General features: G+C 54.6%; 1 protein-coding gene across 2 annotated transcripts in view; it reads right to left on the bottom strand.

The window, feature by feature from the left end:
- Nucleotides 1-205: 205 nt before the first annotated feature.
- MGRN1 (mahogunin ring finger 1, E3 ubiquitin protein ligase) overlaps nucleotides 206-11,324 on the bottom strand; it is a 37,286-nt gene continuing 26,167 nt past the window's right edge. The window contains exons 8-16 of one of the 2 annotated variants that reach the window (XM_009084563.1): nucleotides 9,412-9,480; nucleotides 7,155-7,314; nucleotides 6,176-6,285; nucleotides 5,232-5,297; nucleotides 3,050-3,273; nucleotides 1,898-2,021; nucleotides 1,374-1,419; nucleotides 746-853; nucleotides 206-246 (exon numbers count right to left, since the gene is read on the bottom strand). In XM_009084563.1, the coding sequence (XP_009082811.1) occupies nucleotides 206-246; nucleotides 746-853; nucleotides 1,374-1,419; nucleotides 1,898-2,021; nucleotides 3,050-3,273; nucleotides 5,232-5,297; nucleotides 6,176-6,285; nucleotides 7,155-7,314; nucleotides 9,412-9,480 (948 nt within the window). The remainder of the gene's footprint in view (nucleotides 247-745; nucleotides 854-1,373; nucleotides 1,420-1,897; nucleotides 2,022-3,049; nucleotides 3,274-5,231; nucleotides 5,298-6,175; nucleotides 6,286-7,154; nucleotides 7,315-9,411; nucleotides 9,481-11,324) is intronic. The other variant, XM_009084564.1, reaches the window with a different exon arrangement.

Raw genomic sequence — 11,324 nt, forward strand, 5'->3', positions numbered from 1 at the left:
TGCCTGGGGTCCCAGCACACAGGGACAGCCTGGATGCTGGTACCAGCGATGGGAAGGGAGCCACAACAGAGCCAGCAGTGCAGCCAGGCTGGTTTGCTGCCCCTCCTTCTCTGCCCCGGTGACCAGGAGCAGCCTCATCCCTCTGGCCCAGCCCTGCTGCCCCACACCACAGCCATACATATGGAGAATGAGAAGACGTACCAGCTTACTCCTCTATACCAACAGAGCAGGAATCAGGACCCAGTGCTGCCCAAGACAGGAGGGAGGAAGGCAGACAGAGAGGGAAGGAGACATTAGAGAGGTAACTCAGAATAGCCTGTGACTCTAGGGAAGAAAAGAGGCTGCAACGACAACAGTCAGAGGTGAGGACAGTGCCCTGTGCCATGGCTGTGCTCCCCAGCAAGGCACGGCCAAAACCCTCCCTGCCCCAAGCCCCTCCAAGCTGGCCCAGATGGTTCCCCTCCCTTGCCCAAAAGCAGGAGCATGTTTGGGGGTCAGCACGGGAGGCCACTGTCACATTGAACTGTGCCACAGAGCACCTGCAGCCCAGAGAGGAGAAAGGAGGGGAACGACAGAGACAAAAGGGTGAGAAAGGAGAGAGAAGTGGGGGCATTACCCCTGTGCTAGCCCACCTCACCCACAGGAGGAAAGGCTCGGGGCAGGGGCACTGCTGTGTCCCCCGGGGGCACAGCACCCCCAGCATCACCACCCGCGGGGGCTCCGAGCCCAACGGCACCGCCCTTACCTGGCAGGTACACGTCCACCGGGGGGTCGCTGTCCGACTGCGTCAGGCTCCTGTGCTCAGCGCAGCTGCTGTCCTGCAGCACGTCCTCCACCGAGGGCGGGCGGCTGCCTGTAACCGCCCAGAGCACAGGCTCAGCCCCAAAACAGCTCCCCCGGCCCCGCAGAGCTCCCTGTCAGGCTCACCCAGGTCACACTGCTAAAGGGACATCTCTTCATACATAAGTTCGTGGCCCAAAATGTGCCCATCACTCCTCTCTCTCTCACGCTGTCCTCATGCCCTCTGGGTGCTGCCTGACCCATCCCAAAGACATGGGGCACATCCTGCACGCCCAGTACTATGGCCATGCTCTCACCAGGACCCCAGTGGTGCACACAGCCATCTCCTCCTCGGCCATGCCAGGAGACAGCCCATGGCATGGAAAGCAAGGTGAGATGCTTGGCAAGTAACACAGGGAGATCTGTGGAATTTGTTCCCCCACTTGCCAGGAGAGACCCTGGCACCTTTCCCTGGTGAAGCACAGAGGCTCAGAGATGGGCTTTGAGGGAGTGGATGTTTCTGAGCTCATCTGTTCATTCCCCAGTTGTCCCTGCCCCACCACAATGATACCCATAGCCAGGTGCACACCTACCCTGCTGCACGGACGAGGCCTCCTCCACCTCTTCCCCTGCCACACTCTGTAAGGAAGGAGAGCACAGGTTACTTCTGCAGCTGGAGGCTTGCTGCACTGTTCTGCTCTGGCTTTCTCCAAGGAGTTATGCTTGGGGCCAGTACTTGTTCCAGGGCAGGAGCAAGGGGCTACCCCCAGCTCTGTGGAACCACAGACCAGGGTAGAGGGGATTTACAGGCAATGGCAGTGGGTGCTGAAAGCCCAGCAAGGCCCAGGTTGCACCTCTGCCCCAGACACAGCTTGGCTCCCCCAGGCTGCTGGGGAAGGTCTGACATGGCTCCAGCTGAGTGGTTTTCTCAGGTCCAGCTCCCAGAGAGGTGTCAGGGGCACAAGGAGTGGCTCTGTCATTCCCCATGGAGGAGGAAATAAAGCAGCCAAGACTGCTGGCTCCAGGCAGTTGCCCTTCCCAAGGCACCTCCCGTGTGCCAGAAGCCCCCCCAGAAGAGCTGTGGCTCAGAGCAGCCCCCAGCAGAGCACACACTGACCTCTGGAGAGCTGGTCTCTCTCAGGACCAGCTCACCCCCGCTCAGCACCGGCTGTGAGTCAGAGTCCTCAGAGAGCTTCTCCTCGTCCTCCTCGTGGATTGGGGATGAGGGAGACCGCAGTGTGCTGTGGGATAAGAGAAACTTCATTTGCAGGGAGTCACAGTGCTGCCAGCACCACGGCCCTGAAGGATTTGGGGCCAGCACAAGCCAACACACATGAGCAGGAGCTCAGGCTGTTGAGCTAGATTCACCAGGGGCTCCAATATCGCCTACACAGGAGAGTGGCAGCAGCAGAGTGGGACAGAGCCAAGTGATGCTGAGCTTTGGCATGGCAACACAGCTTGGACAGATCTGCTTTGCATGGAAAGCAAGAGGCCCAGGTCCCACGCTGCTCCTCACACCTTCAGGGCTCCCTTCCCAGGGGGAAATTTGGAATGGAGCACAGTGAGAAGTGCCAGGAGCAAACCCGGACTGATCCCATCTGTACGGCCCCACAGCCTCACCCACACCCTCCATCACAAGGCCAACAGAGGAGCCTTCAGACAAGAACTACAGGATCTCATCCAGCATTCCATGCTTTGAAATTCAGGTCACTTCTCTCCCCATTCCTTTGCTCCTGGGGAGCTCCAGGAATCCAACAAGGTTTGGATGTCAAATGCAAATTGAGGGACTAAGTGCATTGGGAAGGAGACATTTCCATCCAAAGACTTGACTGTGAGGGTGGTGAGACACTGGCACAGGTTGCCCAGAGAGCTGTGGCTGCTCCATCCCTGGAAGCATCCAAGGCCAGATTGGATGGGGTCTGGAGCAACATGTTCTAGTGAAAGGTGTCCTGGCCCATGACAGGGGGTGGAACAAGATGAGCTTTAAGGTCCCTCCAACCCAAACCATTCCATGATTAAATTCTCCTTGTTAATGAACCTCTTTCTTTTGGTGGCACATCAGTCCTTAGGAGACACAAGCTGTAACCTCAGGCTGAACACAGGAGACATCCCAATTCTCTCACTGGCACAAGTACCCTCTGGCCTCCTAAAATTCTGAGTCAGCAGTGCTAGCAGTGATGGGACCAGCCAGAGCCCTCTCCTGGCTCCCTTGTGTGGCCACAAGCCCTTGGGGCTTGCAGGAGGAGTGGAACCCTAGCCCAGTGCTGACCTGTCTGGAGACTTGCTCCTCTTGCCCTTTTGGTGGCCACTGTCCAGGGCCCTGTCCATGGCCACGAGTGGGCGGCTGGTGGGGGGCAGCCCGTCCCCCACCCCCGAGTAGCTGATCTCCTCGTACAGAGGTGCAGAGGGGATGGAGGGGGACACGGAGCGAAGGCCGTTCAGAGCTTCCAGCAGGGAGATGGGCTCGTAGCCTGGAGGGATGTTGTCAGAGCTCTGCGGGCAGGAAACACGGGAGCAGTTAGGAAAGGTCACCAGGTTGGAATCACCCTGGAAAGGGGAGGCTCTGCTGCCACCCAGCACTGCCCCTCCCAGGCAGCACATCCCCACAGCCACCTCAGCTCCTTCCCCTGCCACAGCCACACATTCCCCTTCGGGTTGTGACAGTGATGATGCTCCAGGCAAGTTTCCAGAGCAATGCTCGAGACCAGAACATCACTGGGCAGCCCCTGCCATACTTCCAAGAGCTGGACAAGGAGGGGGAGAAAGCAGGTTCCTAAAAAGCTGCTATAAAATACATTTGGATTTTTATTCCTAGAAGTTCCTCCAGTGGTTCAGAGACCTTTCCAGCCCAATGAACATCCTGCTCCTGCTTCCAGCCATGGAACATGCAGCTGTTCCACAATACCACCAGTGCCACCAAGACAGAGTTGAATGAGGGAAGTAGCACCAGCTGAGATGGTTCTTACAGCCTACATCACTTCCAGTTCTCCCATGTCCTCTCAGCTGCTAACACTGGCTCCCTGCACAGTCACCTCTGCTAAAGGCAGGAAAGACATCACAGAACCACTGACCTCGGAAGGGAGGAGGGAAAACCACACCAATTCCCATTCCTTCTGTAACTCAAAACTGACAGTCAAAGGGACCCTTGAAAAGCTATTAAACCAACACTGGTTTAACTCCAAAAATCCTCCTGATCATAAAGATCCTGTGGACACAGAGACAGATGGGGTTTATGCTGAGACTCAGGAGGCCACAGGCAGCTCAGCTCAGCCACCCCCAGACAGCAGTTCAAAGGTGTTATTCTGTGGACAGAAAAGTCAGGGAGACAAAACCCCCTGGGTCATGTGTGGGACTCAGACCAGGGCCTGAGGGTTCAAGGGCTGCTTATTTTGGGTCCCTGTGGTGAAAACTCAGGCTCCACAGCACAACTCAGAGGCTGGAGGAAGATATCTCAGGCAATTGCTACAACATCCACACTACAAGCTACTGAGCTTCTAAACTGCCCTAAGAGACACTGCCCTCTCCTGGGACACACACTATCACACCCGGGAGTGGCTGTAGGAGGCTTGAAGAGAGCCAGGCCGTGCCAAAATTGAAATAGCCTCATTACCTGAAGACAACCTCAGGTTTTTTCTAGACCTGAGAAGCCCAGCAAGCCACACTCCGTGTGAGGCTGAGCATCTAGACCAGCCTGAGCAAAACAAAATTGCAGCCTCCTTGGTGCCAATGACAGCCACAGCTGCACTTGATGGGAGTACACAAAGAGGGCACAAACAGAGCCTTCCTGGCCCGGAGGCCTCCCTCACCTTTCCCTTTCCCAGCTCCTCACCTCCCACAGTTGCCACAAACACTGTCCCCAGCATGGTGTTCCAGTTACACTCTCCCACACCAGCTTGAAGAGTCTCCAGACAAGACAAGCTCTATCCTTCCTGTTTCTGCAAAAGCAAACCAGCCCGTTGCAGCCAGTGCTCCTGAGTGCAAGACCTGCTCCAGCTGCACCTTTGTCTCCCTCTCCAGCCCAGCACTGGGTTGGAAACCACACCAAGATGTGCCCACGCCAAACTGCAAAGGGGATGAGACAAGTGCAAAAGAAGCTTTAGGGTGAGCCAAGGGGACAGCAGTTTGCCCACAGTCCTACAAAGCCGTGAAAACATCTTGGCCAGGGGCTATAGATCAGCCAGACAGGCCCTGAGGACAGTCCCTGAGGGTCAGCAACAGACCCCTATGCCAAGCTACTTCCATCTTGCTTTTTCCTCTGCAGGCAAACCAGTGATCATCCGTGCAGGGAGTGAGTGTCCCACTGCCCAGGTGGCAGCAAGACATGGAGTGTCACAGCCTGAGCAGGGGCACAGGTAAACCCAGTGTGTTAGCAAGCCCTCGCGTGTGTTACACTGCCACGTGCTGGTGACACTGCTGGCAAACAGGAGCCAAGTGCAACCCAGTCCACTTACTGTTTCCCTTCTAGGCTTCCTGCTGGGCAGGGAGACAGAGCTCACTTTAGGGGGTTTAAAGGGACGCTGTCAAGAGAAAACCATGTTTTAAACAAGTTGGTTCTTGAGGTTAGTGACAGGAAGAGACACACAGCATCTCCGCACCTCGCAGCAGGTGACAGCACCTGCTTCCTCCACACACCAAGCTCTGCTTCACCACAACCCTCAGGGATTCTCCCCTGCCCTATTTCTTAGACCCAGCTGAAGAAAGCTGGGCTACAATGCTGGATAAACCCAGCCCTTTTCTGTGACAATGTTTGTTCCCATGAAAGCCTGCAAGATGATGTAGGTGCAGATCGTCTCCTCGCTCTGATCTTATGTGTCTCACCAGAGCCAGATGTGCAACAGCACTGCCCAGGCAATGAGCTGCTGCCCTCAGTGCTCTGGGGACATGCAGCTGGGCCCCGAGGCCAGCAGGACCACACTCCCATCCCACACTCCATCAGCTGCCTGCAGACAGCTCGGGGAGGCTGCCACAAAGAGACCTTTCTGCCACCATGCTGGGAACCTCATGCCAAGGGCATTTCATCACTGTGCTGCTGCACAGATGTGTGTGCAAGTCAAACTGCAATCCTCCCACCCCATTTTCCCAGCCTCAACCCTCTCACACCCAGAGTCTGACACTTTCCTGCAGGGACAGGCCCCAGGAAACCTTCTCAGACAGAAGTTTCTGTGGATTTGTTTCCTCCAAGACAGGAGGGCACTTGGATAAAAGCAGTTGTGTCACTAACCCACGACCCTGGCAGGCTGGCAGGAAAGGCTGCACTACTCAGGGAGGTCTGAGCAGACCTGTTGAGGCCCCAGGGACATCAGTCACGAGGTCAAGCGACTCATGCACACACCAGCTGCCTGCTCAGGCCCAGCTCAGTGCTCAGGCTTTGGCCATGGGGTCAGGAGATACTTACAGAGTGCTCGTCGTGGTCAACGCTCTGTGCCAAGACAGGGCTGAAGGACACTGGTGACAGAGCTCCTGGCTTCTTCCTCACCGCCCGGATCTGCAGCAGGGCACGGAACGCTGGGACAGAACGGGAGGTAGGTGAGCACACAGCCAAGCAGGACCAAGGCAGAGCTTCTCAGCCTGCCACGGACACACCAGGCATGGGGAACAGGACCACAGAGCACCTCAAAGCCAAGTGCTGTGCTTGGGCTTCCAGTCAATTGGTCTAGACAGGGAAGGGATCTGATGGCCAAAAATGTCTGGGTACACAATCAAACACCTCAGAGACCAAGCAGGGGGTGAAACACATGACCTGTCTTTTCCAGCAAAAACAGGCATTTTCTCAGGAGATTCCTGTGCCTCTGCACTCTTGAGAAAAGACATGGAATTCAGCAGGTGAAGCCTGAGTGTCAAAACAGGTATTTAAATTTTTTCCATCTGTTGGGAGCTGAGAAATGCAGGGGTTAGGCAGATCCTCCTAACTCCTGGCAGAGCAAAGGACTCCCAGCTGACTGTTGTCCCATCTCTGCCTCCTGATGAAACCAAGGTAAGGTTCTCAGAAGGAAAAAAAAATCATGGTAGGTGCTTGGACAACCCTTCAGTGGAACTGGCTGCTGTTTCAGCCACATACCCTCAGGCTAAGGCTTCTCCATCCCCTCCTTGGGGAATTTTCTATTCTCCACACAAGAACTGCCTACATGGCACAGCCCAGAGCATCTACACCTTCCAATTCACCCCGGGGAGAGGGTGAGTGGTCAGGGAGACATTGGACAAAGCCATTCTCCCACATGCTCTCCTGCTCCCCTGCCCAAGCACAGTTAGTTGCTGTGCCACTGAGAGCAGCAGCACGTGTGATGCTGAGCCCTAGGCTGGGCACATGCAACATGCTCCCTCTCCCAGAGCCTGCAGTGCCCTGACAGGAGCTGCCCTGTGTGGGCCAGACTCACGCAGCCTGCAGATGGGGCAGTTGTTGGCCTGGTAGCGCAGGGTGTCAGCACAGGAGTTGCAGAGGCAGAGGTGCCTGCAGGGCAGGATCAGGGTGTCCCGCAGGTCCGACAGGCAAACCACACACTCATTGCTGTTGTCACTGTTCTCGTCGTCCGAAGGCTGCAAGGACAGGCAAGACATGGGCATGGAAAGGGTAAGGGCTATGCCAAACTGCCAAAAGACTCTGGGGAAATTCCCACACTCCTCTGCCCCAGAAGTCTGTGGAAGAGCTGGAATTTTCTCTTCTTCGATCTCAGAAAGGTTCCTCAAGGAGGGCAAGCTCCAGCACACATAGCTCTGCTCAGACACTCCCTCCTCCCAGGGCTCTGCTGTGAGCTCACTGAAGGTCAGGGCACTGCCCGTGCATTCACAGCAGAGCTGTCCTTCCCCAGAGCCAGGCTGTGTGCAGAGGGGACCCTCTTTGGGGCAAGGATCCCCTTGGCTGAGGGGGACCAAGAACAAGCTCCTGCCTGCCAGCCTGGTGGCTTCCAGGGCTGACCCAGGGAAGTGAGTTCTTGGGCACTGCAGCCTTTCTTTCCCAGACAGAGAGAGAGCAGCCCCAAAAGGAGCTGTGTGCTGCCTGTGGACAGAAGGAGGCACTCCAGCCCTGTCTAGCCCAGCTTCCACAGGTCCTCTGAACAAGTGACGGAGTGAGTGGTTCTCCAGCATCTTCACCAGCCTCCTGTGCTGGTACAAGCTGTGATGTAGCTGCAGGAGAACCAGCCTGGGATGCTCACCTGCTCACAGGTACCGTGGTAAGAGAGCCTGTGTGCACCCATTCCACATGAACAGGCATCACACTCGTCTTTCAGCCACTCAGAGCCCCACAAATGGGATTGCAGCTGCTGAGCAAGCTGCAGTTGGGAGGAGAAACCCACTCACCAACCACAAAAGCCCCCTTCCCTGACAGCAGAAAACTCCAGTCTCCTCACCCATGCCTCAGAAGTTGTGCCAAGGCCCACCCAGAACCATGACCCAGCACGGGGCACCCTCCACCTTCACCAGGTTCCTTTGGTCACCAGGGCTAACACATGCCAGACACAAGTAACCTTGTTGTCAACAGCACCATTGAGCACATGCTGTGCCACATCCTCTCCAGCCTGCTGACTGCCAGCATGAGGCTGCAAGCCTGTCCTGCCCTGTCACATGGGCTCCTCAGCTATTCTGGGAGGGAGGGAGGCTCTTTGCTGTCCTATTCACACAGTTTGCTAAGTACACTAGTAAGAACAAAAATGGCCCCAGGCCACTTGTTTGATGGGCCACAAATGTGGGATTGCTGGATCAAGAGAATCATCACAACACCTTGGAGAACCCAAAAGAAGACTTCAGTCCTCTTAAATAGATCCTGTGCAAGAAAAATCTTGGAAAAGACTTCTCTGTCCTGCCTCTTCAGGCACTACCTGTTGGCACAGGCAGATAGGGATCACAGGATGCTTTGGGCAGGACACTGCATGGGCTGGACAGGAAATCCTGCTTGTCTTGCTCTGTGGCTACTCCTCTGTTTGCAAATCATGGACTATATACACCAGAGCAGTGTGGTGCTGGGCACTGGGTACACTCCACAGCCCACATGGCAGCAAAGGGCAGCTCTGTGTAAGGCAAAAGGAAGCATAAAGCAGGCACCTAAGCTACACAGGGCTGGATCCAGCAGCAGCTCCTGCCTCAAGACAGGAAATGTTTCTGGTTATGGCATTTGCATCTACATCCTCAGGGATGCTGTGCTCCCTCTTGCTGGGGAGTACAAGCTGCTCTCCGGACACTGGCAAGCCCTAGAGAGCTCAGTTCTGTGAAACACTACAGGAACATGCAGAACTCCCAAACATGACAGAGCCACAGAAGTAAAGTACATCCACTAGGCATCACTCCCTTGACTGCAGAGAGGCAGCAACACTAGCCTACAAAATTCAGTGCTCTGAAACACACATGGAGCACTGATGCCCTTTCCTCCCTGCAATCCTAGCACCAGGGAACATCCTCATGAGTCTCACACTGCATAAAATTATCCAGCACAACTCCACTGATGGTTTGGGCCTTATACCAGTGAGGACCTGTCAACCCTGGGCTGCTTTGGTGCCTGCAGGAAGGACACAGACTTGACAATCTGTCTGGGAACCACCTCCACATTGCCCTGATCATGCCCACAGTTAAGCTCAAAAGCAAGAGGTACAGGCTGGAAACCTAGAGCTCATGGAGCAGGAGCCTCCTGAGCAGCTTTACCTTGGTCTCTTGGTTGTTTTTGTTCTCAATGCCGTAGATCTCCTGCAGCAGGTAGCTCACCCGGTCAACCTAGGGAAGAAGAGCACAGTTAGTGCCAGCTGCTCTGTCACTGCTGCTTTGTGACCACCTTCCCTCCCTCCCTGTGTCAACAGGTCTATGCTACACCCACCACAGCCAGCTCCCCTGCGAAAGAGTTAACAGAAACAAACATCACAAAGGACAGCGGGGAGAATGAGTCTCTCCATGCTCCAAAAGCAGAGCCCATCCTGCCCAAACTGAGCAGGGAGTAACAGAAGTCACCAGCTGGGATATCAAAATAGTCTAGAAAACAAGTACTCTGCTTGTCTCAGAGATCAAGAGAGAATACATACCCACAGCTCAAATAAGCTAGAGGCAATCAGCCTTCCACAGTCCTTTCCTTCTGGGAAATACTGCTTAACTTTAACCACGATGAACCCATCTCTGCAACCTCAGCAGAGGGACTGTGCCAACAGCTCCTTACTGGCACACCAATGGCAGCACATCACCTCCCTGTGTTCATCACCTGGGAGCATAAGGTCAAGCTACTGAGGACAGACAAACCATCTCCCTTAGCATGAGAAGCACTCAAGGGACAACAACCTTGATGATCAGTGCAGTGTCATTGATTGCCACCCCCAAGCCCTTGGTGGCATCTCCAAATTGGGGTGTATGGTGACAGAAAGTGCTCTAGGTACAGGTGGAACTTGCTCAGAGTCCCAACCTCGGACACATTCCTCCAAGCCATGCCTTTTGCAAACTGGCAGCTGCCTGCAAATCCCCTGAGCAGCTGAATTCTCTGAGAGCTTTGAGGAGCAGCCTCTGTAAGGATGCACAGAGGTACCAGTCCCCTGAGATTCACTCCTGTTTAATATCTTTATTGATGACCTGGATGAGAGGATCAAGTTCACAGACAACACCAAGTTGGGTGGGACTATTGATCTGCTGGAGGGTAGGCAGGCTCTGCAGAGGGATCTGTAATGCCAGGGGAGGCTCAGGTTGGACATCAGGAAGAATTTCTCCACAGAAAGGCCTGTCAGACATTGGAAGGGGCTGCCCAAGGAGGTGGTGGAGTCACCATCCCTGGACAATTTCCTGGGCAATTCCCTATTCCATTGCCTGAACAGGGAAAACATTTTTCCTAACATCTAATCTGAATCTCCCATCTCAGCTTATGGCCATTCCCTATAGTCCTGGGGTCAGGACTAGCTGTATCCAGCCCACATGCCAGTTCAGAAATGCTCTGAGCTGGGACAGAGCAGTGTTAACAGACATATTCCAGAGCCTTCCCATGTAACCCAGTGTGCAGCTCACAGACAAGCTGTTCTAGGCCTGCATTTCCCAGCAATGAGGTCAGCAGTTGGACTGCCCAGCCATGTCCTCAGCAGCAGCTCACAGCTCACCCAGGAAGTTTGGGAACAATTATGTGGGAGATGTCCTCTTGCAACTTGGCATTTCAAAGAAAGCCTTGTTGCAGCATCCTGACTTCTCCAAGCACTGTGATGAGCAACAGTGAGTGCAGAAGTGGTCAGCTCAAAACAAAGAGGAGGTCAGGAAGGAAGAGACCAAAGTCTCTGCAGGAGTCTACATTCCTTTTGACTGCTTGCCTCAAATTCCTTGAGAAGCTCGTGTCCCAGGAGGGAAAGGATGAGCAGTGCAACATGGCTTTTACTAGAAAGATCTCTAGGTTTTAAAAGAGTGGGAGTAATTAAGGAGGAGTAGGTGATTGCACACAATGCAGCCCTTCACCTCCATACTCCTCCAACCCATCCTGCACCATGTCATCCTTCCAAAGGCTTCTGCTGCTATTTACAGCCTCAGCAGATGTACACAGGAGCCACTGGCCAAGGCCAGGTTATGTTTTTTCTACTGATCCATCTGTTTATATTCATTCC

Source organism: Acanthisitta chloris, unplaced genomic scaffold (assembly GCF_000695815.1).
Source record: "Acanthisitta chloris isolate BGI_N310 unplaced genomic scaffold, ASM69581v1 scaffold31621, whole genome shotgun sequence".
Lineage (NCBI taxonomy): Eukaryota > Metazoa > Chordata > Aves > Passeriformes > Acanthisittidae > Acanthisitta > Acanthisitta chloris.